This window comes from Apodemus sylvaticus, chromosome 3, assembly GCF_947179515.1.
Source record: "Apodemus sylvaticus chromosome 3, mApoSyl1.1, whole genome shotgun sequence".
NCBI classification, from domain to species: Eukaryota; Metazoa; Chordata; class Mammalia; order Rodentia; family Muridae; genus Apodemus; species Apodemus sylvaticus.
Window position 1 is genome coordinate 11,240,835 of NC_067474.1, and position 26,913 is coordinate 11,267,747.

General features: G+C 41.5%; 1 protein-coding gene, 1 long non-coding RNA gene and 1 other non-coding gene across 3 annotated transcripts in view; 2 read left to right on the forward strand and 1 right to left on the reverse strand.

Moving 5' to 3' along the window:
* The first annotated feature begins 1,370 nt into the window (after window positions 1-1,370).
* Window positions 1,371-3,432, forward strand: LOC127680489 (uncharacterized). The gene is made up of 4 exons (XR_007976956.1): window positions 1,371-1,479; window positions 2,759-2,867; window positions 3,080-3,148; window positions 3,318-3,432. It is a non-coding gene; the product is annotated as an uncharacterized LOC127680489 (long non-coding RNA).
* On the forward strand, window positions 2,923-3,008 carry LOC127681904 (small nucleolar RNA SNORD87). The gene has a single exon (XR_007977246.1). It is a non-coding gene; the product is annotated as a small nucleolar RNA SNORD87 (small nucleolar RNA).
* Window positions 3,433-4,278: 846 nt separating the features above from the next.
* Window positions 4,279-26,913, reverse strand: part of Mcmdc2 (minichromosome maintenance domain containing 2) — a 33,080-nt gene continuing 10,445 nt past the window's right edge. Inside the window, exons 8-14 of the mRNA XM_052175411.1 lie at window positions 24,054-24,291; window positions 17,194-17,399; window positions 13,159-13,325; window positions 11,787-11,966; window positions 10,628-10,770; window positions 7,038-7,147; window positions 4,279-4,621 (exon numbers count right to left, since the gene is read on the reverse strand). Of these exons, the coding sequence (XP_052031371.1) occupies window positions 4,455-4,621; window positions 7,038-7,147; window positions 10,628-10,770; window positions 11,787-11,966; window positions 13,159-13,325; window positions 17,194-17,399; window positions 24,054-24,291 (1,211 nt within the window). The 3' untranslated portion in view covers window positions 4,279-4,454. The remainder of the gene's footprint in view (window positions 4,622-7,037; window positions 7,148-10,627; window positions 10,771-11,786; window positions 11,967-13,158; window positions 13,326-17,193; window positions 17,400-24,053; window positions 24,292-26,913) is intronic.

Sequence of the window (26,913 nt, forward strand, 5' to 3'; positions counted from 1 at the left end):
CGTGTCTGTAAGCATCAGCAATAGTGTCAGGCCTTGGTGCCTCCCCTTGAGATGGATCCCAAGTTGGGCCAATCACTGGACTGCCTTTCCCTCAGTCTCTCACTCTCTCTCTCTCTCTCTCTCTCTCTCTCTCTCTCTCTCTCTAGAACAGTTCTTGGTCGTGAGGGAGCCTAAGGGCTTTTCCCAGTCCCACACCCTCCTTAGGCTTCCCGCTCCCGCCCGGGGTCCTGGGATGCAAACTGAGAAGGCGTTGAGATAATCCAGTAAGCTGCACCCCTCCATCCCCTGCACTGATTTCTGCACTGCTTGAATTCCTGGTTTGATTCCCTTCAGTGAAGAACGGTGATCTAGAATGCTAAATCAAACAAGCCCCTTCCCTCCACAGCTAGCTTTTGTTGTGGTGCTCATCGTGACCATCAGGTTCAACAATAGTCACTCTAACCCGGTGGGTGAGTACTCTATGACTAAGAAAAGTTCTATTACTATTACAGATCAAACTAATTAACAGCTTCTTTTTTTTCTGACAACCAATTTTTATCTCTTTCTGTGTGTGTCCATGTGCTTGCTGATTCCAGAACACTGACTGTGATGGAGCTGCTGTGGGCTGGAGATGGCTTAGCAGTTAAGAACACTAACTGAGCCGGGCAGTGGTGGCGCACGCCTGTAATTCCAGCACCCTGGAAGGCAGAGGCAGGCGGATTTCTGAGTTCGAGGCCAACCTGGTCTACAGAGTGAGTTTCAGGACAGCCAGGGCTATACAGAGAAAGCCTGTCTCGAAAAAAACAAATCCAAAAAAAAAAAAAAAAAAAAGAAGAAGAAGAAGAAGAAAAGAAGAACACTAACTGTTCATCCAGAGGATCCAGGCTTAGATTCCCAGCACCCACATTGTAAGCTGGCTCATAACTGTCTCTCATATAACTCCAGTTCCAGGGCATCTGACACTCTCTAGTGAACTCTGTCGGTACCAGGTTCGCAGGTGATGCACACATGGCTCGCGTGCAGGCCAAACACCCATACATATAAAATAAAATAAATCCTAAAATTAAATGGAGTTGCTGATACCAACGGTTTTTAAACACTGAAGTTGAGGATGTAGAAGACCCAGCAAACATAAGGACCAGAACTGGGAGACTGTCCTATTTTAAGACATTATTCATTACTTGAAAACTTAATTAAATATCTCTAGCGGATTTATTCCCAATACGTCCCAAAACCTGCTCGCTCCGCCCCAATAGAAACAGAGCGGGAAGAGGGCGTGAAGGCGAGCACTCAACCGAGACTTGGCCGGAAGAGGCGGGGCGGCAGCCGGAAGAAGCGGGGATGGACGGAAGAGGCGGGGCCGAGCGGAGCGCCTTCGGGCTGCGCACGCCGAGCCACTTCCTTTCCCGGCCGCGCTGTAGAGCGTGAGCGGCTTGTGCTCCATGGCGGGCTGCGGAGGCCGGGGGCGGCGGGCCCCGGCGTGTCCTCGGGCGTTTCCAGGTGGGAATCCTGCGGTCTACGTGACCCCGTGGGTGCGGAGAGGGGTTCCTGTTGGCGGCGCCGGTCACTAGCGGGGTTCTGTGGGTCCCGGGTACGGCGTGGCCCGTGGCGGGGTGAGCGGCGGGGCGCGTTCCCGCGCGCCCTGGTTTTGAAATAGTGCCCAAGTCTTACGAGAGCTCTTAGTATAAGGCCTGTCTTCTGGACGCTTCGAAATGCAGGGAGGAGCGGCCGCTTTCATCTGGGCCTGCACGGTGGCGAGAGGCCCTTTGTGTCCCCAAGAAAAGCCACCGTGCAGCCTGTTGCAGGCTTCTTAAGTGGGTAATCAGTTTTTCCATCGGAAAATTTAAAGACACGGGTAATATTGCTTCTTAGATATTAAGACCGTCAACGTTTGGCGGGTTGTTTTTTTTAAAGACTGTTTGATCTGAAGTATTGGCAGCACTCTAAAAAGCTTTTATTCCTGGATCAACCCCGTAAGTACAATCTAAAAGAGACTTGGAAGTTGGAGCAAGATTTTCGAACGTCTTGAAGGCCACACAGGGTGGGGATGCTGACAAAAGACTGAAGCATATGGATACAAAAGAACATACCATTTCAGAACTGCATATTATACTTTCTTGTTGTCATTTATAAGACCAGTTTGGGTACTCTGGATTTCTGTAAATTCAGCATTTCCAATATGAAGACCATTAAGGGTGCTCCGGCGAATTTTGTAAGTCATAAGTCGTCTCAAGTAGTTGGCTCAATCATAAATTCGCTTGAAGTTCTGTAGGACATGATTTGTGACCCTGGTCATGCGGATTCCTGCTCCAGTGTGTGGGTGTTGGTCTGCACAATTGTATGTATGCCTCTTCCTCTGCAAGCCCTGAGACTGATAAAAGCAAAGGCTTGGTACTCAATCCTCTAGTCAGTACTGCCAGTGAAGGGCTTGATTAAAATGCTTTTCTGTCTGAGGTGGATGATGGCGCAGGAACTCAAGCACTGTAGGACCCTGGAGGTCACAGACGCCATGGAGGAATGATGTGTATTAGCTTTCTCTTTGTTCTCAGAGAACACAGGGCCTCCAGCCCAGCGGTGGTGTCCGCAATGGCCTGCCCCCTTTCCCCAGTCACTGATTATGAGAATGGCTTACAGGGTTGCTTACAGCCCTATCTTAAGCAGGCATTTTCGTAATTGTAGCTTCCTATGCCAGTGACTGGCTTGTGTCAGGGTGACTCGTACAAGGTACTAAAATATTGAAGTAAAATGAGAGCTCACAATGAAATATTTTCATTTTTAGGTGCAACAAAACCTGCCTCCTTTGAAGGTACTTGAACAAATGTTTTCCAAAAACTTGCCATGAAACGTAATTGGAACAATCTACTAGGACTACATTTGCCAATAACAAGGTACAAATTGTGTGTTATTTTTTCTTTGTGGTTTGATTAACACAGGGCCTTAATAGCTGGCACAATGATGACTTAATTTTTTGCCGTTTACCCAGCTGAGGGTTTCTTTGAAGAGAGAATCTTAAAGACTGAGATGCCAGCAATATGTAGATGGTGCAGAATGACTAACTTATGACACCATTGTTAAATGGGTTACTGTTTGTTCTCCCCAGCATGTAGGTGGCTGAAGTGATTGTCCATCTTTGGGAGCTGTGATGTTTAAAAACCCTTCATTTTTGGGGGTAAGTTTACTTGATCAATCATGTCTCTTAAAAGAATATATTTGTTAGCACTAAGGGATTGGAGCCAGTTCCTTTTGAAGATTATTAGGGTGAACACCTGGGCCTAGTTTCTGAGATGGAAGAAAGATTATTTTGGTTCTCTGACTTTTTTTTTTTTTCTTTTGGGAAGGTGCAGCCTACATTTTGGAAGGTAAAATGAAGACTTGGTCAAGAAACCATGAACAGAAGCGAATGGTGAAATTAGTATTTAATTTGTTATTAATAAATAAGACATAAACAGTTAATTGCTGTGGGCAGTGATTTCTTTAAAACATGCACTTTATATGTCATTCTCATAGTAAAATAAACTTCTCATCTTTCAGAAGCTGCAGACTTCTTGTCAGCACAACCAATCCTGTTGGCTAGTACAGTAGCCAGCAGTGCGCTGTAGGAAGGAAAGTGACTAGGTAGTCTGTCTCCATCACTGGACAACTCTAAAACTGAGTGAAGACTTGGCTAAATCTTTAAATCACTAGAATCCCTAAGTTCCACAACATTCTCATGGCTTGGCCCTTTGTAAGGGCTGGGCAGTGGTTAACTGGCTTAACAAGGCACAAAGCTCTGGATTTGATTCCCATGATAGGAATCCCTAATGTTAGGCTTTTCAGGTGTGTTGGCTGATATATATACCCTAGAGACCTAGACTTAATCACATCATAAGAAAAGGCACAAAACAAGTCTTAATTTGTATGAACTATATCATAGCTGCTCAGATCAAGAACCTAAAATTACCAAGTGCGGCATGGCCCTGTGGTGCTGCCTCCTGGCAGGAAGACAACTTGCCCCAGGAATAAATGGTTGTCTTTAGTGTCACTTTGGTTGTATACAGCAGGAGGTAGGTTCCCACAGCTTTCCTCAAGTCTACATTTAGCTTTATAAAGCAATATACCCATAATGTACATGTTACAGAAAGGCCTTGAATAGGCACTTTGGGCCTTTAGGTTGCAGTGATTTGAGCTCATCACTGGTAAAGTAACCAGCTTAAAGGTAGGTAAAGCATTGCTGCCTGATGGGTGGAACAAACCCTTTTAACACTACAAGTCCTCTACAGGGATAACTAGGAAGCTCCTTGGTAGCATTTAAATAAAAATTTCTGTTCTTGGTTTAGATGTTGGATTATTTGAATATTTGTAATTATGAAGGGGCCGCATTTCATACTCCATGGCATTCTAACAAATAACCTAGAAATGACATCTATCTGAACCATTACTCCAAAATCACATTTACCAAGGCTTATGGAGGCATGAAAGGTAATTCTTCAAACTGCTTATTCATCACTAGAAAAGACAGCTGTCCCCGGTCCATATGTGGCAATAAACTGTTGGAGCTGCTGTTGGCACTGAGTCAGGTAGAGATCTCGTTGCTCTAGATATTCTTCATTGTACAGTTCAAATGGAAATAATGCATTGGGAGCAACACAAAATGCAGTGGCCCCTAATTGAACAAAAATAGAGACTATAAATGGAGGTGCATTTCAACAAAATGACTTAAAAGTTAATTCTGAATATTGAGTTTCATCACTGAAGCTTTATTTTTGGTAGCCCTTTATTTTGAGTAGTCTGGGCTGGTTTGCTTCTGCCTCTGAGTTCTGTGATTAAAGGTGGGGATTATCATGTAGCTGATTTAAATATATTTTGAATATAAAGTGATCCTCAATATGTGTTACCCAACCAGGTTCTTGACCCCTCTACATGCTCAGTATTACAGAGTCCTCATCTCTGATCACACTCCCACCAGGCTGCCTTCCACAAGCCATTGCCATCCTGAGTGTTGACTGTACTGTCATTAGTTTACCATTTATCATAAGCACTTTAGTATTTACATCTGAGAAAATCCCTTCCTGGATCCCACATCCTGACCTACTGCCCCCTCTTTCCTTACTAACTTGCAGTTGTCTCTGGGCTGTTTCCATAGCCACACCTGTCCAGTCCTCATTTCTACTCTAGCTCCAAACAGCTCTGATCATGGGCACTACAAAACTCTGCCTTAGCACATGCAATTGTAATCTCCATAGCATGTGTCCAGTGCTCACTCATTCTGGAAACCCTTTCTCGGCTTGTGAAACACCATTTTTTTGAGACAGGGTTTCTCTGTGTAGCCCTTGCTGTCCTGGAACTCACTCTGTAGACCAGGCTGATCTCAAACTCAGATTCCTGCCTGCCTCTGCCTCCCAGCACTTGGGATTAAAGACTTGCACCACCACTGCCTGGCGCATACCTTTCTTCCTATATTGTGGTTTTTGCTTATAAGCGTTTCTCCCCAACCCATTTCTAAACACGAATTCTTCAAAGACAGTTATGGGATTCTCTATATCTTAGGTAACTCGCTTTTTGTTTGTTTATTTATTATATGTAAGTACACTGTTGCTGTCTTCAGGCACTCCAGAAGAGAGCGTCAGATCTCTGACAGATGGTTGTGCTGTGAGCTACCATGTAGTTGCTGGGATTTGAACTCAGGACCTTTGGGAGAACAGTTGGTGCTCCTAACCACTGAGCCATCTCTCCAGCCCACCATTTGTTCTAATACTTCTAGGTTAAAATTCCTAAGAATCAGATTTTTTATTACTCTATAGCTTGTTTGGCAATGATTTGGTCACCTGACCTCTCATTTTCTTGAAAGTACCTGTACTTACTGCAGGGCCTTCTCCCTGCCCCTCTATTTCATCCTTCAGGTTAAATAGCTCATATGTACGTACGTACATACATACATACATATAATCCTTCAGGTTAAATAGCTCATACATACATGTATACATGTGTGTGTATATATACATATATATATATATAAAACTTTTTTGTCTCATTTCCTTTCTACCACATTTTGTATTATGACTTTATCTGCTTTTTTAAAATAAGACTCAGTATTTTTAGTCTTTATTTTCTCTTATATTTGTAAAGTTTGCTTTGACTTGATTCTCAATTGGGAACTCTTTTTTTCCCTTTTTTAAAACAGCCTTTGTTTTCATTTCCCCTCTATTAACATTCTTCATTTTTCCTTTCCCTTACATTTATTTGTTCTTGGTTGTCTTTGTTTTTCCTTGCTTGCTCCTATTCTTTTTTTTATTTTTTTTATTTTTTTATTTTTTATATTTTTTGTTTTTTTAGATTTGTTTTTTTTTTTTTTTTTGAGACAGGGTTTCTCTGTGTAACCCTGGCTGTCCTGGAACTCACTCTGTAGACCAGGCTGGCCTCAAACTCAGAAAACCGCCTGCCTCTGCCTCCGGAGTGCTGGGATTACGGGCGTGGCCACCACCACCCAGCTGCTCCTATTATTATTTATCTCACTCTGTTCTTTACAGTTATGGAGGAAGAAGCAGAGTGAAGACTCGGGTGTAGGGAGGGTAATGTATGTTATATAGAACTGTGATTTGATAAGGTACAGCATTAAGTCAAATATCTCTTCAATTTAGTATTTGTTGGAACTAGTGTTTAAATCAGGATGACAAATCTTTTCTAGTAATCATTTCTCTATATTACCTATTTCATGAAATGTACAGTCTGTCTCCTTTGGAGAGGACGTATACAAATCTGTACATGATAATTTACAAGCCCTTGGGATCCTAAGTTAAGAGTGCTTGGGCGGCTGAGGCTTAGTCTCACAGATGCCCCAAAGAGCAATCAGGCCTTGTAAGTAGGTGTTTACCACCAGAGGACACTGCCTCCAGCATGGTGCCATATGCTGAAATCCCAGGGGTTAGAGATGAGGTGTGATTTTGAGTTCAAAACAGCCTGGAGTACATGGTGAAACTCTGCTTTGAACAAACAGTAAATGTTCAAATTCAAGAAAGACATATCCAATAACAATAAAGATTAGTTATTTTGAAGTATTTAAAATATAAATAGTGCATTACCATATTTCAATGTGAGAGAGATTTCAAACAATAAGGCTGCAACTAGTACATCTTCTCTGAGCACTTTATTCCTCAAGTTCAGCCGGGCATGAGCTTCAGACAGAGAAACTCTAAAGGAGAAAACCGAGGTTAGCAAACAAATTATAAAATACATATTTAAAAAGGAATGAACCAAGACATGAGCTATGTGTTAAAGTTCTGCACACTATTTTTTGCTTTTGAGCTCTTTCCCAGAATCTTAAATTGTGTCAGAAGAAGCAAATATCCTGACTTATCCATAGGGAAGGGGAGCGTCCGCTGCGCCAAGGTCGGCTCCAATAAATACCCAGAAGGAACAAGTCTGACTAAACATCTCTTACCAATATATAAAATACGTAGATATAGATCCTTGGTTCTTTTGTCAGCCCCTTGTCTATCTAAAGTCCTCATGGAATCTTACAATTAAAAAATTTTTTTAAAGATTTATTTATTATAAGTACACTGTTGCTGTGTTCAGACACACCAGAAGAGGGCATCAGATCTCATTAGGGAAGGTTGTGAGAACCATGTGGTTGTTGGGATTTGAACTCAGGACCTTTGGAAGAGCGGTCAGTGTTCTTACCCGCTGAGCCATCTCTCCAGCCCCCTAAAAGTTTTTGATACATAAGCGAATTCTGTCCACAGCATCCTGAACTCATTACCTCCTCCCCTTTGAACATTTGCTACCACTCACTACTTGTACTAGTAACTTAACCTCTTTGAACATTTAAACTGCTTTCTACCTGAAATAGCTTTCAGCTTTCATCAGGCAGGTGTGAGGCTCTAAAGTAACTGCTGGACACTTGCGATTCAGGGAACTGAAACAGTCTGTAGACTTTACCGAGTGACTTTGGCATGAAGTGTGTGTGTGTGTGTAAAGGGAGGATAGGATACTGAGTAAGATGAACTCCCTGAACTCCCTGTCACTGTAATTTGCACTCACTGGTCTCATTCTATCTGCTGGAACTAGAGATCAAAATATGACAACTCTTCAAATGTTCAGTTATTTTCATATTTGGCTCATAGTTTATTTTTTCCAATATAGCATCTGTAATGGCAGGAGGGCTAGTGGTGTGGCTCAACGATACAAGGCCCTGGGTCCCAGCCTAAGCTGTGCACGCATGCACACACAATGCCATAAGACATAATTTGGCTTGTTTTTTGAAATAAAGTCTATATGCAGCGCCACCTGTCTTGGAACTTGCGACCAGGTTGGCAATAAACTCACAGACATCCACCTGCCTCTACCCTCTGAGTGCCGGGATTTAAGGTGAGTGCTACCACATCTGGTGAAACACAACTTTCCTTTCTTAATATTCTAGCTATTTTCCTTATGAGCTGATTTGGTTAACCTTTACAATATAGTACTGCGTGTTTCAGTTAGCTGTCAGAGTGGAGGTAGGAGAGTTCTTTTGTTTTTGTTTTTGTTTGTTTGTTTGTTTGGATTTGGCTTTTTGGAGACAGGGTTTCTCTGTGTGACCTTGGCTGTCCTGGAACTCACTCTAGACCAGGCTGGCCTCGAACTCAGAAATCCGCCTGCCTCTGCTCCTAAGTGCTGGGATTATAGGTGTGCGCCACCGCCGACTTTTTTGTTCTTAATACATGTTCTATTAATACAACCTAAATCTCAAAATGAAAAATCCCTTTATATGTTTGTTCACATTATTCATGAACAGAATGAAATCTCACGCTTTTCTCATATTAGGTGGCACCACCCTCTTCCCACACAGCCACGTTTACACTAGGAAGCTTGGGAACCTAGTTGGAGACTTTACATTTATTAACCTTTTGCTAGACTAAGATAATAATTAAAATCTGTGAACATCTCTCAACATAACATATTTGATTATGGTAACCCTAGTGTCCTCATTCAGAATCCTGAAAAATATGTATATAACCTTCATTAAAGGAGAGAGAAATGAATATTCCATAGAAGAGGAAAAAGTGTTTTTTTACCTTGCTCACATAAACCCATACCCACTCTCAGTATTTGTTCATACAATATACAAAGGTAGAATTATATTAAAATCAACTTTGCCTGATTTGGAGGCCATATAGTCATATGTAACATAAGAAGTTTAAGTACAGAGTATTTTAACCACAGACAAAAGGCAACATGAGATAGTAGAACTTCAAAACTGATGCAGTGTAGTTTTGTGAGTATTATAAATATAACTTTAATTGCATAAATTAGTACTCTGATTAGTACTTAGACATTTTCACCAGCAGTGGTGGCGCATGCCTTTAATCCCAACACTTGGGAGGCAGAGGCAGGCAGATTTCTGAGTTCGAGGCCAGCCTGGTCTACAGAGTGAGTTCCAGGACAGATAGGACTATACAGAGAAACCCTGTCTCAGAAAAAAACCAGATCCAAAAAACAAAACAAAACAAAACAAACAAACAAAAAACCCAAAGATGGTTCACAAGCATAAGGACCTAAGTTCAGTCCCCAGCACCCACATAAAAAAGCTGGGTGCAGTTGTGAGAGCTCACAATGCAAAACTGTTAACAGTGTGAGTACCTCTGGGGACAGGAATACACAGTGTTAGGATAATGCGCTACTTATTTTAGATTCTGTGAAGTCCATAATTTCTTTTATAACATGAACTTTTCATTATTTACTTCCTAAAAGAATAACAATGCATTTATTACTATTTTTTTGGATTTGTTTTTTGTTTTGTTTTGTTTTGTTTTTGTTTTTGTTTTTGTTTTTGTTTTTTTGAGACAGGGTTTCTCTGTGTAGCCCTGGCTGTCCTGGAACTCACTCTGTAGACCAGGCTGGCCTTCAACTCAGAAATCTGCCTGCCTCTGCCTCCCAAGTGCTGGGATTACAGGAGTGTGCCACCACACCCGGCCTTGTGTTCAATTCTTGACACTGCACTAAATACATACATGAAAAGAAGTTCAAGGAACATTTAGTGGAGGAGTTCAAAGGGAGGGAATAGAAGTAGATTGGATCTAAACACATTCTATGCACATATGAATATTAAATAACTTAATAGGATAGTTTCTTTAGGCCCATCTACAACATACTTGAAACACAAACAACCACATTAAAAAGCAATCATTTGCATTGAAATCTCTGCACTTTTCTTAGGCATGTCTCTTATGGAAGATCCACTAAAAATAGCTTGGGGGGTGTAGGAGAGATGGCTCAGTGGTTAAGAGCACTGGCTGCTCTTCCAGAGGTTCTGAGTTCAGTTCCCGAACCACACGGCGGCTCACTGTAATGGGATCCGCTTCTGGTGTGTGTCTGAAGACAGTAACAGTGTACTCATACATAAAATGAATTTTTAAAAAATGTTTAAAGAATAAAAATAAAATGAAATGCAGTGTATGTCTTTAGCAATTGAAGGGACAAGAGTCCTCAAAACTTAAAAAAAAAAATAATTTAGGAAAAAGAATTATTAGTGGTCTGAATGACTTAAAACTATAACACAGGAAGTCACTGAGTCATCTTAAGCTTTACTGAAACAAAGTAATCAATCATAAATAAAAAAAAAACAAATATAAAAAGCAAGTTAATTACATTCATATCGTTTTGACCTTACAATCCTGAGTTGAATACCTACAAGTGTTTTAATGCAGATGCTGACAGCTTTGATCCATGTATAGAATCTGTTCTTATTCTGCGACTCGCTAGATAATAGCCATGAATCATTCTTTCTGCCTCCAAGGTGAATTCCACATTCAGATTCTTTGCAAAAGCCAGTAGCTAAGTTAAAAATATAAAAAATAAGAGATTTAATTTTATGATGGATTCATTTCATTATAATCTCAAAGTGTGCTGGCATCTGATTTTTTTTTTCTGGTTTTTCGAGACAGGGTTTCTCTGTATAGCCCTGGCTGTCCTGGAACTCACTCTATAGACCAGGTTGGCCTTGAACTCAGAAATCCGCCTGCTTCTGCCTCCGAGTGCTGGGAGTGCTGGGATTACTGGCGTGCGTCACCACCGCCCAGCACCCTACATGTTTTATGTGTCTTGTTTTTCCTCTCAAATAACAGACTAAAGAAAATGGAAGTCATGATGTGAATAACTATACTCACATGGCATAGCTTAATTTTTCTATGTAAATATTCTTTTTAAATATATTGATCTTTTAAAGCTATGGATATTTAGATAATAGCAGAAGAAATAAGCTTAACATTTGGATATGAACGTTTCCTTACATAGCTGTTTTTTTTTTGTTTTATACAATGTACTTACAATGTTAAAAATCTGGAAGCAAGCTTATGTAAAAGAATACCAGCTGAGCACGGTAGCAAAGAAGCAGAAGGATCAAGATTATCCTTGGCTACTGTAGTGAGTTCCAAGCAGCCTGGGCTACATGAAACCTTGTCTCAAACAAACAAACAAGCAAACAAACAAACAAACAAAAAATGAACTAGATGAAATTTTAGAAGAAGAAAAAAATGCCAAAATAAACTGTATTAACTTGAGAAATGGGCTGGAGAGGTGGCTCAGCAAATGCAGGCCCTTGGTGCCAAGCTTAACAGCCCAGGTTTGATCCCCATAAACCACAGGAGGAGGGAACTGACTGCATTTTACTAAGTTATTCTATGACTTGTCTATGACAAGTGTCCTGGGGTACACTTGTGCTCACACGAGTGCAACATACATGCATGCGTGCATGCACACACACCACACAAATAAATAAGTAAATAAATGTAAAGATAAAAAATAAATAATTGAGAAACAAGTAGGCATTCTGAGTAAGCATTTTATCTAACCTTTTCAAAATCTTCGGTTGTGAACTGTTGAGAGGCGAAATAAAGCAGTCCCTTGGGATCCACCGCTTTCTTTAAAGTGTGTTGCACAGTGGGAAGACATGGGTGGCAAGGAGACAACTCATTGCAGTTAATCAACAATCCAAATGCCTCTGCAAGATTGGCTGGAATCAAACTGCAATCCTACAGCAAACACAAAGGCGGGGCAAACAGCTAACTAATTGGAAAGAGTTAAATACAAATTGATCATTATATTATTTAACTATCTAGTGATTAAGTATTAACTACAGTTTAAAGTAATTTCTGGGAAAAATGTCAAACTTGTGGAAAGCAATTTTTAAAGAAAGTTCTTACTGAGTATTTATTAAATATTATTTATTAAAGCCTTCTAGGGCTCAGGAGATGCATCAGTCAGTAAAGAATGAGGAGGAGGTACTGAATTCTATCCACCAGAGCCCAGACAGAAAGGCTTGGCGCCCCAACAGGTGCTTGTAATCTAAGTGGTAGGGAGGTGGACACAGAAAGATCCCTTGAGAGCTGGGTGTGGTGGCCACGCCTGTAATCCCAGCACTTGGGAGGCAGAGGCAGGAGGATTTCTGAGTTCGAGGCCAGCCTGGACTACAGAGTGAGTTCCAGAACAGCCAGGACTACACAGAGAAACCCTGTCTCAGAAAAAAAAAAAAAAAAAAAAAGAAAGACCCTTTGAGTTTGCAGGCTAGACGGTCTAGCTAAATTAGTGAGTTTCAAAAACTGCTCAAAAACCAAGGTGGACTGCAGTTGAGAAAGACATCCCCGTCAACCTTGAAAACACAGACACACACACACACACACACACACACACACACACACACTTCTCAACTTTGAAACAGAAAATTCTATGGACTAGACATCTGATTTGGATGAGTAAAAATTTAGGGGTGGGATGTAGCTCAGACAAAAAAAAAAAAACCCAAACATTAACAACTGGATCATTATTTGGTTGTAATGTCTGATAAAATATCTAAATGTATCAAGAGCAAAACATCCAAACGCTGCTGGATATAACAGGACACATCTGCACGGCAGCTCTCAGCACTCAGCATGACGGCCAGTTTGACACCACCATGGTTACTTGGTGAAGCTTACCTAAGAAATGAGGAAGACATAAGAAGGAAGAGGCTGGAAGCAGAGAAGAGTGTGAAAACAGACTAGCAGTTCTCTGAGAAACATTTCAAAGCATTTCTTTTGAGACAGTGTTTTATGTAGGCCAGGATGGCCTTGAGCTCACAATGTAGCTGAGGATGACCTTGAATTCTAATCCTGCTTCCATGTTTCAAGTACTAGGAACATGGCCTCCTAAACAATATTCTAACAGAAAAATAGTCACAGCCCTTACCATCTGACCAATCAGAGCACTGGGTTTCTGCATATTTCTCCTTGAAGATGAATCCATGTCAACAAAAGACCAAAAACTGCACTGAATGGGAAAAGTCATTTGCTGATCGAAATCATCCCCAAACTTCTTTCCTGGGATGAACAATGTGATGCTTCTGCTCTCCAAAGCTGCATCACAAAATATGGTCCAAACATTAGCTAAGACCTTAGATGTTGTACATCTGAACAGTTTTTACTGCCAATCCCTCCTTCCTCCTGGGACCTGGAAGTCCCACCATTACGCTCCACCCATCAATTAGCTTCTGCCTTCCTTGTTGACCAAATCAAGAACCAATTGGGCAGCCACACCTCACCCTGCAAGGATATATTTGGAGAGTGTTGAGTTTGGTCTTTTGTTAGCGATTGTAATGCTAAGTGCCGCCCCAGGACCTGGCTGTCCCACAGAGAGTCTGCAGTACACCTTGGCCCAAAGTTCTCTCTGATGGGTGAATAAAGATGCCAGCAGCTGGGCAGAAGGACATGGGTGGAGTTTAGGTTTCCTGGACTTGGGGATCGGAGAGCGACCATGAGGGAGAAGAAGGCCCAGGAGGAGAAGGAGACGCCAGAAAACCCATGGTCCTGAAGGCTGGCCAACCGGAGTTCAGAAAAAGTCCAGGTGCAGCACAGTAAATAGCAAGAAATAATTCTGGGTTACCTACAGGAAAGTAGGATCTAACAGCACAGAGGCTAGGAATCTGCCTAGCTCTTGTGCTTACTGTAAACATAAAGGCTGTTTGTGTGTTGTTTTTTTTTTTAAAATCTGGGAACTGAACAATTTAAGATGGGGTAGAAATCTCAAGTCCGGATTAAATAATTTCTACAACAGGAGTGATCAAACAAGTCTGGAAATGTACACAGTGATAGATGTACAAGACTATAAATGTACTTTGTCTTAGTAACTGTCCATTGCTGTGAAGAAAAACCATGACCAAGGCAACTCTTATGAAAAGAAGCATTTAATTAGGGGCTTATGATTTAAGAGGGTTAGTCACTATCATCATGGTATGGAGCATAGCAACCGACAGGCAGGCATGCTGTCCTCAGGCAGCTGGGTCCATCGGCAGCTGGCAGAGAGCACAAGACTGGGGCTCACACTGGCTTTAGAAATCTTGAAGCCTCTGAGTAACAATCTCCCCTGGCAAGGCCACACCTACTTCAACAAGGCCACACCTCCTGACCCTTCTCAACAGTGCTCCCAGGGAGGAGCCATCGCCCACCTGTATGATGAGTTTATGGGGATCATTTTTGTTCAACCCACCACACACTTAATGCCACAAAATTATACAAAAGTTGAAATGGCAACTTCTGAATGGAATTTTTTGTATTTTTTTAGATTACATTTATTTATTTTTTTAAGTGTGTGTGTATGTGCACATATTTGTGTGCAGGTCACAGTGTGTGTGTGGATGTCAGGGGGACACTCGAGGAAGTCAGTATACCATGTGGGTCCTGGGTATCAAAGGCAGGTCATAGGGCTGGCAACAAGCATCTCTACCCACTGAGCTAGCCCACCTCTTGTTTTGTGTGTTTTTTAGAAGAGTCTTGCTATGTAGCTCAGGCTGGCCTTAGACTCACTATGTATCCTAGACTGGCCTTAAACTCATGACCCTTCTACCTTAGATTCCAGGATACTGAGATTTATAGATTTATGTCCTCCTGGACAAAATATGCTATGTTTTTTTAGTTAAATGAAAGATGTCAGTCACAGATGGCCACATATTAAAGGATTTGTTTATATGTTATGCCCTGAATAGCAGTTCCATAGAAGTAGGAAGCAAATTTGATTCAAAGGGACAGTAGCGCCTCTTTCTCAGTGACAGTGATTGTAATCAAGGTAAGACATGGTAAGGAATTAGACTTCAATTCATCAACAATGAATGAGAAGTCACTGAAAATTAAAGTTAGAACCACTTGTGTCCTGAAGGCCACATGGATACTATAAATGCTCAAAGAAAGTGGCAGGCCATGTTGACAACACGTGGATGTGCTTCCTCCAGCCTCGCTGCACTTTGCAATGTGCGACTTCAAGGGAAACGCTGTTTCAAAAAGTCTTTTGTGTGTGGTGCTAGGGACCAAACCTAGGGTATTCAAGGCAAGCACTCCATCAATTAAGGTATATCCCCAGCTTAGAGTTATTAAAAATTGAAAGATGGTACCAGCAGGGTTTTAACTCAGTTTCTGGTCTCTTCTGGAGTTGGTACTTCTCCCTCTCTTATGCCTGTTGCTGTCTCCTTGTGGTTTTTACCTTTATCCCCATGACCGCTGGTGTTCAGCAATGACCGATGGCAAGCAGGCACTCTGCTACTGAACCTAAGACTTCTGCATTTAAAGTACCGACATACGGAAACTTCTATATTCTGATATACCTCATGTGTCTCAGTTACTGTTCTATTGCTGTAAAGGGACACCACAACCAAGGCAGTTCATAGAAGAAAGCATCTAATTGAGGTCTTGCTTACAGTTTCAGGCGGCTAGTCTAAGATCGTGGCTGGGAGTATGGGGCAGGCGGATGGGCCGGTGGGCGGGCAGGCAGGCGGGCAGGTGGGTAGGGTGTTGGAGCAGTGAGCTGAAAGCTTACCTCCTGATCCCCAGGCAGGAGGCAGACAGTGTGTGAGCTGTTGAGCAAACACATCTCTCTGTGGTTTCTGACTTTGGATGCAATGTGACCTGCTGCCCTGAACTGCCATCATTCTTTCCCTGACAGGATGGACTGTTCCCTTTAGAACTGTGAGCCATAATAAACTTTTCCTTCTGTACACTGCTTTTGTTAAATATTTTGTTGCAGCAACAAGACAAGTAACCAATATACCTTGCCAAAGTAATACTATTTTGTAGCAGTCTGCTACTTAGCTGTTCTGTATATTGGTAGCAAGTGTCAGACTCCAGCTAAACAAAGCCCCCCTTCCCATGGTCTGGCAGTATTTACTAAAACCTTCAAAGTTTCTAATGAGGATAAGGACCAAGACACATATCTCCCTAGAGCTGATTAGCACCTGCCCTGTATGAGGGACTTAGAACTCTATAAGACAGGAGTTGGAGAGGTGGTCCAAGTGAGTGTAGCTGCCTGTGGGCTCTCAAATGTTCCATCAGTGACTTCTGCTAAGTGCAGTCCCTTGTCAAGCTGGACTTGTATCTGTCAGCCATTGGTAGGCTGACACTGTTCAGTATGTAATTAGGCATCTCTCTCATGCCTTTCCAGAAAATCCGCACAATTATTCACATTGATTAAATTAGACCTGGAATGCTATGCTGGTCCAGTATTCAGAATTGATCAGTGTGGAGCCTGAGGGAGGCCCATGTGGTTAAGGACCCTGGCTGCTCTTGCAGAACACCTGGACTGATTCCCAGAACTAGTAACAGCTCACAACCATCCTCAAATCCAGTTCCAGGGGATCCAATGTCCTCTTCTGGCTTCTGGGAGCACCAGGCCCAAGTTGTAAATAGACATGCATACAAATAAAACAATGATATTCATAAAACAGCAAAAACCCAAAGCAAAATCAATGTAAGCTATAAAAAAATCATATAACCAAATTAATAGATATAAGAAAAAAGATCTGACAAAATCCTATACTGGTTCATAATAAAACTTCTTGGCAGACTGAGAATTGAAGGAAATCTCTTTTAAGATTAAAATAACAGCAGCAGCAACAACAACAACAACAACAACAACAACTGCACAGCTAGCATTAATTACAGTCAGTGGTGAGAAACTGAAGACAGTACTCGTGGAACAGCTACTTTCCTCATGGTGCTGGCTTCCATGACACAATAAGGCAAAAGGGAACAAAAGTGGCTCAAAATACAGCTCTGTGTTAGAGCCCAGCGGAAAGGCTAAAACAGTGCATTTGCAGATTAAATTGTTATTTTATTTTTAAAATTGAACTGAGAACTAACATTCTTAAGCCCCGTGCACTTCTATCTCTCTGTTAAATGACTCCTCAGTGCTAGTGAGACAAGGTTAAACAGCTGGAATGACTGAGAAAGTAGTGCTTACCTGATTGAAGCTGTTCGAGTTTATCTTTTTTATGTGATGTCAGGTCTCCTATAAAGCAGATGCCTCCCCTAGCAAGCAAAGCACTGCCAGCCTGAATGCTCACTGCTCCACTTCCGTATTTATTTCTGGACACAGTTGGAAAAATTTCGGTACAGACAGGATGATGTATACCACGGGAGACAAGATTCATGCTAAAATTCAAAAGTCTAGGGAAAATAAATTATTCACCAATATTTAATAATTTAATAATTGATTTCAGAGGTCATTACATGTCAACAACATGTTTAAATTTAATTTGAACAATTTCTATCAAGCATTATATATATGAAACATGGTATTTTATTGGAACAACTTACAGCACAGACAGAGTTAGAGAAATAATTTACAATGGAATAATTCTAAAATAATTTCTTGAGAATACCACAAAAGGAATTATTATTTTCTTTTAGAAAGGAATCAGAGAAAGTCATAGGAAGGCAACATTTAAACTGCATACTGCCTTTTTGTTGTTGTTGTTGTTGTTGTTGTTGTTATTTTGTTTGTTTTTTGAGACAGAGTTTGCTTGTGCAGCCTTGGCTGTCCTGGAACTCACTCTGTAGACCAGGCTAACATTCCACCTTCTGCCTGCCTCTGCTTCCTGAGTGCTGGGGTCAAAGCTGTGCGCCACCACCACCTAGTGGATCCTTGTCTTTCTATGGATTACTTTCTTTTTTTCTTTTTTATTCAATGTATTCTTTATTTACATATCAAATGATTTCCCCTTTTCTGGGTCCCCACTCCCCGCAAGTCCCATAAGCCCTCTTCCCTCCCCCTGTTCCTCCATCTATTCCTTCCCACTTCCCTGTTCTGGAATTCCCCTAGACTGTTGCACTGAGTCTTTCCAGAACCAGGGGCCACTCCTCCGTTCTTTTTGGACATCATTTGATATGTGGATTATGTCTTGAGTATTCCAAGTTTCTAGGTTAATATCCACTTATCAGTGAGTGCAGACCATGATTGATCTTTTGAGACTGGGTTACCTCACTTAGTATGATGTTCTCCAGCTCCATCCATTTGTCTAAGAATTTCATGAATTCATTGTTTCTATACTTTCTTTTATAAATTCCAAATTTGACTTTTCCTGCTGTTCCTATATCATGATAACTCTTGCTATACCCTCCTTTTTGCTTTTAATATTATTGTTAACTGCTTCAATTTCTTTAATTCTCAAATTCAAATTATGACAAGGGACTATAACTTGAGTGTTGTAGTAAATCATTTTTGGGGGTTGGTTATATTATGGGCTTGGGCAAAGTGCGTGGATCCTGGTGGTTCCTACCTCATCGATGGAGAGATTCACAATAGGACAGGAGATTTAGGAGTTAGGACCTCTTAAGTAAGTGGGTCACCATGGGCATTCCTCTGCCTCTTCCTGTCTATCTCCCTCTGGCTCCTGTCACCACAGATGAACTGTCTGTCTCTGCCAGGGCATTCTGCCTCGGTGTTGGCCGACAGCAATGGAGCATGTAAATGATAGACTGCAACTGTGAGCAAAAGTAAAGCTTTGTCCTTTGAAGGCTTTCTCTTGAATATTTACGACAGCAATGAGAATTCTGTCTAATATGGCTGTCTTTAAAATCCTTACCACAGAAATTATAACTTTCTGATGCAACCATGTATAATGACCAGATGCAAAAGGGACCTAGGAGGTGTCCTTTAGAGATGTAGACAGGAAAATGCAGAGTGTGGTCAGTGTACACATCATCACAGGACTTGAAATTAGCCCAGAGGTATGTAACACAGAGGATACTTCAAAAGGAACATTTCCAGCCTGAAATAAGCAGTGGTTCTTAGCTATAGATCATATTAAAATCATGTAAAGAGCCAGGTGGTGGTGGCACACGACTGTAATCCCAGCACTCTGGGAGACAGAGGCAGGTGGATTTCTGAGTTCGAGACCAGCCTGGTCTACCGAGTGAGCTCCAGGACAGCCAGGACTATACAGAGAAACCCTGTCTCAAAAAAACCAAAAAGGAAAAAAAAATCACGTAAAGAGTTTTTGTTTGGGCTGGTGAAATGGGCTTATCGGTTAAGATCACTGACTGCTTTTCCGAAGGACCTGAGTTCAAATCCCAGAAACCACATGGTGGCTCACACCATCTGTAATGAAATCTGATGCCCTCTTCTGGTGTATCTAAAAACAACTATAATGTACTTAGATATAATAGTAAATCTCAAAAAAAAAAAAAAAGTTTTTGTTTTGTTTCAAAACAAATTCCAATGCCCATCTCTACTCCTTGACTACTTAAAATAGAATTTTTGGAGGTGGTATACAACTTTTTTTAAAGTATTTAATTTTTGACACAAGGTCTTACTAGGTTGAGTTGCCTGATTTCAAGACTGAATAATCAGGACTGTGTACTATCAGCCTAAGTATAGACAAAAAATTCACAACAGAAAATAATGTTCAGGGGCTGGTGAGATGGCTCAGCGGTTAAGAGCACTGACTGCTCTTCTGAAGGTCCTGAGTTCAAATCCCAGCAACCACATGGTGGCTCACAACCATCCATAAGGAGATCTGATGCCCTCTTCTGGAGTATCTGAAGACAGCTACAGTGTACTTATATATAATAAAATAAATAAATAAATAAATAAATAAATAAATAAATAAATAAAAGAAAATAATGTTCAAAAACATTTACAGTCTAGTTTAATTTTAAACTTGGTACAAGGAAATGAGGAAATAAAAATCTTATAACAGGGGCTGGAGAGATGGCTCAGCGGTTAAGAGCACTGACTGCTCTTCCGAAGGTCCTGAGTTCAAATCCCAGCAACCACATGGTGGCTCACAACCATCCGTAAAGAGATCTGACGCTCTCTTCTGGTGTGTCTGAAGACAGCTACAGTGTACTTACATATAATACATCTTAAAAAAAAAAAGAAAAACATTTTAAAAAAATCTTATAACAGATGATGTGGAGACTGCATAGGAGAAACATCAACTTTCACTACAGGAGACCACATACAGACACTAACTCAAGGGCCAGGTGGATGGCTAACCCCTCCCTCAGTGGGTAACGACACTTGCCTAGCATCTTGGGTTCAATCCCTGGAGTACATGTAAAGGTATAAAATGATAATCAACACCACCAAGTTGCCCTCTTACAGACACACACACACACACCCGTGTGTGCTCTGTGGCATGTGCACTTCCTCACAACATGGACACACGGGGAAAAGTGTTAAATTGAATACAGAGAAAGGATTCAACAAAAAGCCAAAATATATTTCTATAAAGAAAACAAAGAATTTTCACAACTTTCATGTAGGCAAAAATTTCTTAACTGAATCCAGAAAACATGAAACATAAGAGAAAATAACAAACTGGAAATAAAAATCCTCTAAATCGAAGTGTCTGCCCATCACAGACAGACACATTTCAGGAAACTTATAAAAGCTTTCAGATTAGAAATCTCACAGTCTGCTCATATGTCAGGAACTTACCTAAGCAACCCCCTAATAAGCGAGAAATCTGGAGCATGTAAGGAGACATACAAGTGGAGATAAAGAGGAAAGCAGCTGAATGCTGACTGGGGAATGCGTGGGTGTCCTGGGGCTCCATTTCACTCCTACTGCAAGGGCTCGCATGAAGACCCTGAACCCCCAGTGTTGGCAAGGGCAGAGATAAACAGACCCTTACGCCAGCTTGACAGCAGTCTGTCAGGGAATTAAACGTGCGTCTACTGTGCATCTACATGCACCACCAATCTACTCCAGTCTTTATCCAATAAAGTGAATATTCCACAAATGTTATACAAGAATGTTTACAGCAGAGATGGGCATGTAGCTCAGTGGCAGAGGCATTGTCTAGTACATACCAAGCCCGAGTTTTGATCCCTATCTTGAAAAGGCTAAAATAGAACGGTTTATTTATAATAGTCAAAATATGCAAAACCTGAATATCCATCATCGGGAGAAGAATAAGAACATTGTGGCATACTTATCAACAAAAATGACAAACTACTGAGTCACACAAATGAACCAATCCTAAAAATACATTGAGCAGGACAGGCAATACTCAAGAGAACAATTGTTTTTATTAAGTTCAAGAACAGGAAATTAGCTGGGTGGTGATAGGTATACCTTAAACCCAGCACAAGAGGCAGAGGTAGGCGAATCTCTGAGTTCAAGGCCAGTCTGGCCTACAAGGTGAGAGTTCCAGGACAGCCAGGGTTACAGAGAACCCTGTCTCAGGGGACAGGAAAGGGAAGACAACAGGAAAGTTTGTTATAGTGATAAGTGGAAGAAAGACAGAGGTAAGTTTTCAGAGTGATTAAAATATTGCTTTATTATGGGTATGGTTTGTAAGAGTGTACCTGTGTGTGCTGGGTATTGTTTATGGGTGTGGTTTATAGAGTGTATCTGTGTGTGCTGGGTACTGTTTATGGGTATGGTTTATAAGAGTGTATCTATGTATGCTGGGTATTGTTTATGGGTGTGGTCTATAAGAGTGTATCTGTGTGTGCTGGGTACTGTTTATGGGTGTGGTCTATAAGAGTGTATCTGTGTGTGCTGGGGGTATTGTTTATGGGTGTGGTTTACAGAGTATATCTGTGTATGCTGGGTACTGTTTATGGGTATGGTTTATAAGAGTGTACCTGTGTGTGCTGGGTATTGTTTATGGGTGTGGTTTATAGAGTGTATCTGTGTGTGCTGGGTACTGTTTATGGGTATGGTTTATAAGAGTGTATCTATGTGTGCTGGGTATTGTTTATGGGTGTGGTCTATAAGAGTGTATCTGTGTGTGCTGGGTGCTGTTTATGGGTGTGGTCTATAAGAGTGTATCTGTGTGTGCTGGGTGCTGTTTATGGGTGTGGTCTATAAGAGTGTACCTGTGTGTGCTGGGTATTGTTTATGGGTGTGGTTTATAGAGTGTATCTGTGTGTGCTGGGTACTGTTTATGGGTATGGTTTATAAGAGTGTATCTAGGGCTGGAGAGATGGCTCAGTGGTTAAGAGCACTGACTGCTCTTCTGAAGGTCCTGAGTTCAAATCCCAGCAACCACATGGTGGCTCACAACCATCCGCAATGAGATCTGATGCCCTCTTCTGGAGTGTCTAAAGACAGCTACAGTGTACTTACATATAATAAATAGTATCTATGTGTGCTGGGTATTGTTTATGGGTGTGGTCTATAAGAGTGTATCTGTGTGTGCTGGGTACTGTTTATGGGTGTGGTCTATAAGAGTGTATCTGTGTGTGCTGGGGGTATTGTTTATGGGTGTGGTTTACAGAGTATATCTGTGTATGCTGGGTACTGTTTATGGGTATGGTTTATAAGAGTGTACCTGTGTGTGCTGGGTATTGTTTATGGGTGTGGTCTATAAGAGTGTATCTGTGTGTGCTGGGTATTGTTTATGGGTGTGGTTTATAGAGTGTATCTGTGTGTGCTGGGTACTGTTTATGGGTGTGGTCTATAAGAGTGTACCTGTGTGTGCTGGGCACTGTTTATGGGTGTGGTTTATAGAGTGTATCTGTGTGTGCTGGGTACTGTTTATGGGTGTGATCTATAAGAGTGTACCTGTGTGTGCTGGGTGCTGTTTATGGGTGTGGTCTATAAGAGTGTATCTGTATGTGCTGGGTACTGTTTATGGGTGTGATCTATAAGAGTGTACCTGTGTGTGCTGGGTACTGTTTATGGGTGTGGTCTATAAGAGTGTACCTGTGTGTGCTGGGTATTGTTTATGGGTGTGGTTTATAGAGTGTATCTGTGTGTGCTGGGTACTGTTTATGGGTGTGATCTATAAGAGTGTACCTGTGTGTGCTGTGTACTGTTTATGGGTGTGGTCTATAAGAGTGTACCTGTGTGTGCTGGGTACTGTTTATGGGTGTGGTCTATAAGAGTGTACCTGTGTGTGCTGGGTATTGTCCTTTCACACAGACATTTGCCTCCTGGGAAAGGGAACCCTGGCTGGGGAACGGCTTCTGTCAGACTGGTCTGTGGCATGTTTGGCAGACATTGTCTTGATTACAGATTGGTGTGGGAGGGACCAGCCAGCCACTGTGGCCTGTGTCACACTGTGTGTCCTGGGACGTATAAGGGAGGCAGCTGAGCAGGACACAGAGAGCAACAGAAATCAGCGGTCTTCTTTGGTTCTGTTTTCAGTTCCTTGGTATGGATCCCTGCCTTGAGTTCCTGCCCTTACTTCTCCGTGATGGAGTGTAACATGTAAGCTAAAATAAACCCTTTCGTCCCAAGAGGTGCTTTGGGGCCTGGTGTTTATCATAGCAATGTAAAGCGAATTAGAAAAATTTGTCAAAACTTCTTGTTTTTTAGTAATAATGATATTTTTCTCCATGGGACTGGAGAAATGGCCCAGAGACTAAGAGCATTGGTTGCTTTTCCAAAGGTTCTGAGTTCAATTCCCAGCAACCATATGATGCTCATACCTATGTGTAATGGAGTCCAGTGCCTTTTCTGGTGTGCAGGAATACATGCAGACAAAGCACTCATATACATAAAATACATAAACAAACTTTAAAAATAGTAGTGATAAGATCTGGTTATTTCACTAGATATAATTTTATCTAACACCAAAAGTTACAAATTCTGAGCCAGTGGTGGTAGTGCATGCCTTAAGTCTCAGCATTCAGGGGGCAGAGGATGGCAGATCTCTGAGTTTGAGGCCAGCCTGGTCTACAGAGCAAGTTCCAGGACAGCCAGAGCATCAAGAGTTTTCAACTTTATTAATACTAATTTATTTAAATACTTTAGCACTCAGATGAAGTCTATGTAATCATCTTATAGTGATATCAGGAGGAAGAATTTATACAACTTTTTGAGCAATATATAATTTGAAAACTTCATGGTAAATACCTTACCTGTCTACAAGCAGAGTGTCACTGGTTATAACTAAAATGTCCAGGCAGTCTTCTCGTTCCCTGTTGCAGTCTCTTGTCTGTACTAGACTCATCAACAAACAGAGTTTGAGCAAATTGTAGGTCCCAGGAGGCACGATGTGCGGTGCAAAGACATTGGCCAGTATTGCTGTGAACCTCCAGCACGAGCCGGAGGTCAGGGAGAGGAGGCACTGGAAGCCATCACTAACTCCTGAAGGAGCTGAAAGGAAAGACAAAGGACAGGTATTTGGTTCAATTTGTTCAAAATAATTTCAAAATATAGTTCTTGTAATATGCCAAGCTCAAATTTTATGATAACTATGATTGGTGGCCATGCTTGTCCATCATTTCTTATCCCAGTTACCTCACACACCCACATGTATGAGTTGTGAGCTGAAAGCCAAGTATTTGTTCTCCTCTGAAGTCATGTGAGGCAGCAGGGAAGAGGTGTGTACGCCGCCTTCGTCAGGAGTACCCAGAGTGCTGTGGTTTGAAGGATTTGCATTTTCCTACTCTGACAGCACTGTACTGCCACACTGCAACCGTCTAAATGTTCTCCACCCTGATTCTATCCAGCTCCTAAGAAAGGTGGATACAAGAGGAGAAGCTGTGTGTGACTGCTCTGCTCTCTGTGGGCAGCTCCCACAGCACAGTCTGTAGGAAGGCCTGTCTTACTCTAACGCTAGAGTCCCAGAGCTCAACACTAGAAGCAGACTTTCCACCTGCATATAAGCTGTGCTATGCTAACAAACCAGCAAGCCAAGAAGCACTTCACAGTACATAAACATGAGTTCTGTTGCTTGCTTTCTTCAGCAGTTCCTTCTTTTAAGAAGTCTTTCCAAGAAAAGCTGAATTATCTAGAATTCACTTGCATTTAATTTCAAGTTGGGCTGGGTGGTGGTGGTACATGATGAGGCAGAGGCAGAGGCAGAGGCAGAGGCAGGCTATCTCTGTGAATTGGAGGCCAGACGGGTCTACAGAGCAAGTTCTAGGACAGTCAGTGCTACAACACAGAGAAACCCTGTCTCATAAGATCATTAAAAAAGGGGATTTGCCAACCAGATACAGAGGAAGAACTAGGTGACTGATTTACAGGAAGCAATGGGACATGCAGCAGATGTGAACCACTATAAACAGGTTAAGTTACACAAGCCGGCCAGTCCCACAACACCCAGAGGAAGCTCCACTCCCAGGCGCTCTAACTCGCCCAGGATCATAGGATCAGAGATGAGAAGGACACAATATTTGTCCCAACACCGGGAGTAACTGGGACCAGCAGGACCCAGGCTCACAGGAACTCTGCCAGACCAGTGGCACAGGTTCCTTCTGGTCTGTCTTCCTTTCCAATTTGTATCCCTTTGACCTCCTTATGTTGTCTAATTGCTCTAGCTAGGACTTCAAGAACTATATTGAAAAGATACGGAGAGGGGGGCAGTCTTCTCTAGTCCCTATTTTAGTGGGATTGCTGCAAGGTTCTCTCCATTTAGTTTGATGTTGGCTACCTGTTTGTTGTATATTGCTTTTACTATGTTTAGGTATGGGCCTTGAATTCCTGTTCTTTCCAAGACTTTTAGCACGAAAGGATGCTGAATTTTGTCAAATGCTTCTTCAGCATCTAATGAAATGACCATGTGTTTTTTTTTTCTTTGAGTTTGTTTATGTAGTGGATAGCATTGATGGATTTCCTTATATTGAACCATCCCTGCATCCCTGGTATGAAGCCTACTTGATCATGGTGGATGATCGTTTTGATGTGTTCTTGGATTCAGTGGGCAAGAATATTATTGAGTATTTTTGCATGGATATTCATAAAGGAAATTAGCCTGAAGTTCTCTTTCTTTGTTGGATCTTTGTGTGGTTTTGGTATCAGCGTAACTGTCGCTTCATAGAACGAGTTGGGTAGTGTTCCTTCTGTTTCTATTTTGTGGAATAGTTTGAAGAGTATTGGTGTTAAGTCTTCTTTAAAGGTCTGATAGAATTCTGCACTAAAACCATCTGGTTCTGTGCCTTTTTTGGTTGGAAGGCTTTCTATGACCCCCTTCTATTTCTTGAGGGGTTGTGGGACTGTTTAGATGATCTATTTGATCCTGATTTAATTTTAGTATTTGGTATCTAAGAAATTGTCCATTTCCTCCAGATTCTTCAGTTGTGTTGAGTATAGGCTTTTGTAGTAGGATCTGATAATTTTTTGAATTTCCTCAGTTTCTGTTATTATATCTCCCTTTTCATTTCTAATTTTTAAATTTAGATACTGTCTCTGTGCCCTTTGGTTAGTCTGGCTAAGAGTTTATCTATCTGGTTGATTTTTTTCAAAGAACCAGTTCCTGGTTTTGTTGATTCTTTGTAAGGTTCTCTTTGTTTCTAGTTGATTGATTTCAGCCCTGAGTTTGATGATTTCCTGTCTTCTTCTCCTCCTGGGTGAATTAGCTTCTTTTTGTTCCAGGGCTTTCAGTTGTGCCATTAGGCTTCTAGTGTATGCTCTATTTTCTTTTTGGAGGCACTCAGGGCTATGAGTTTTCCTCTTACCGCTGCTTTCATTGTGTCCCATAGATTTGGGTATGTTGTGCCTTCATTTTCGTTAAATTCTAAAAAGTCTTTGATTTCTTTATTTCTTCCTTGACCAAGGTATCATTGAGTAGGATATTGTTCAGTTTCCATGTGTATGTGGGCTTTCTGTTGTTTTTGTTTCTATTAAAGACCACTTTTACTCCATAGTGATCAGATAGGAGTCATGGGATTATTTCGATCTTCTTATATTGTTGAGGTCTGTCTTATGACCAATTTTATGATCAATTTTGGAGAAGGTACCATGAGGTGCTGAGAAAAAGGTATATTCTTTTGC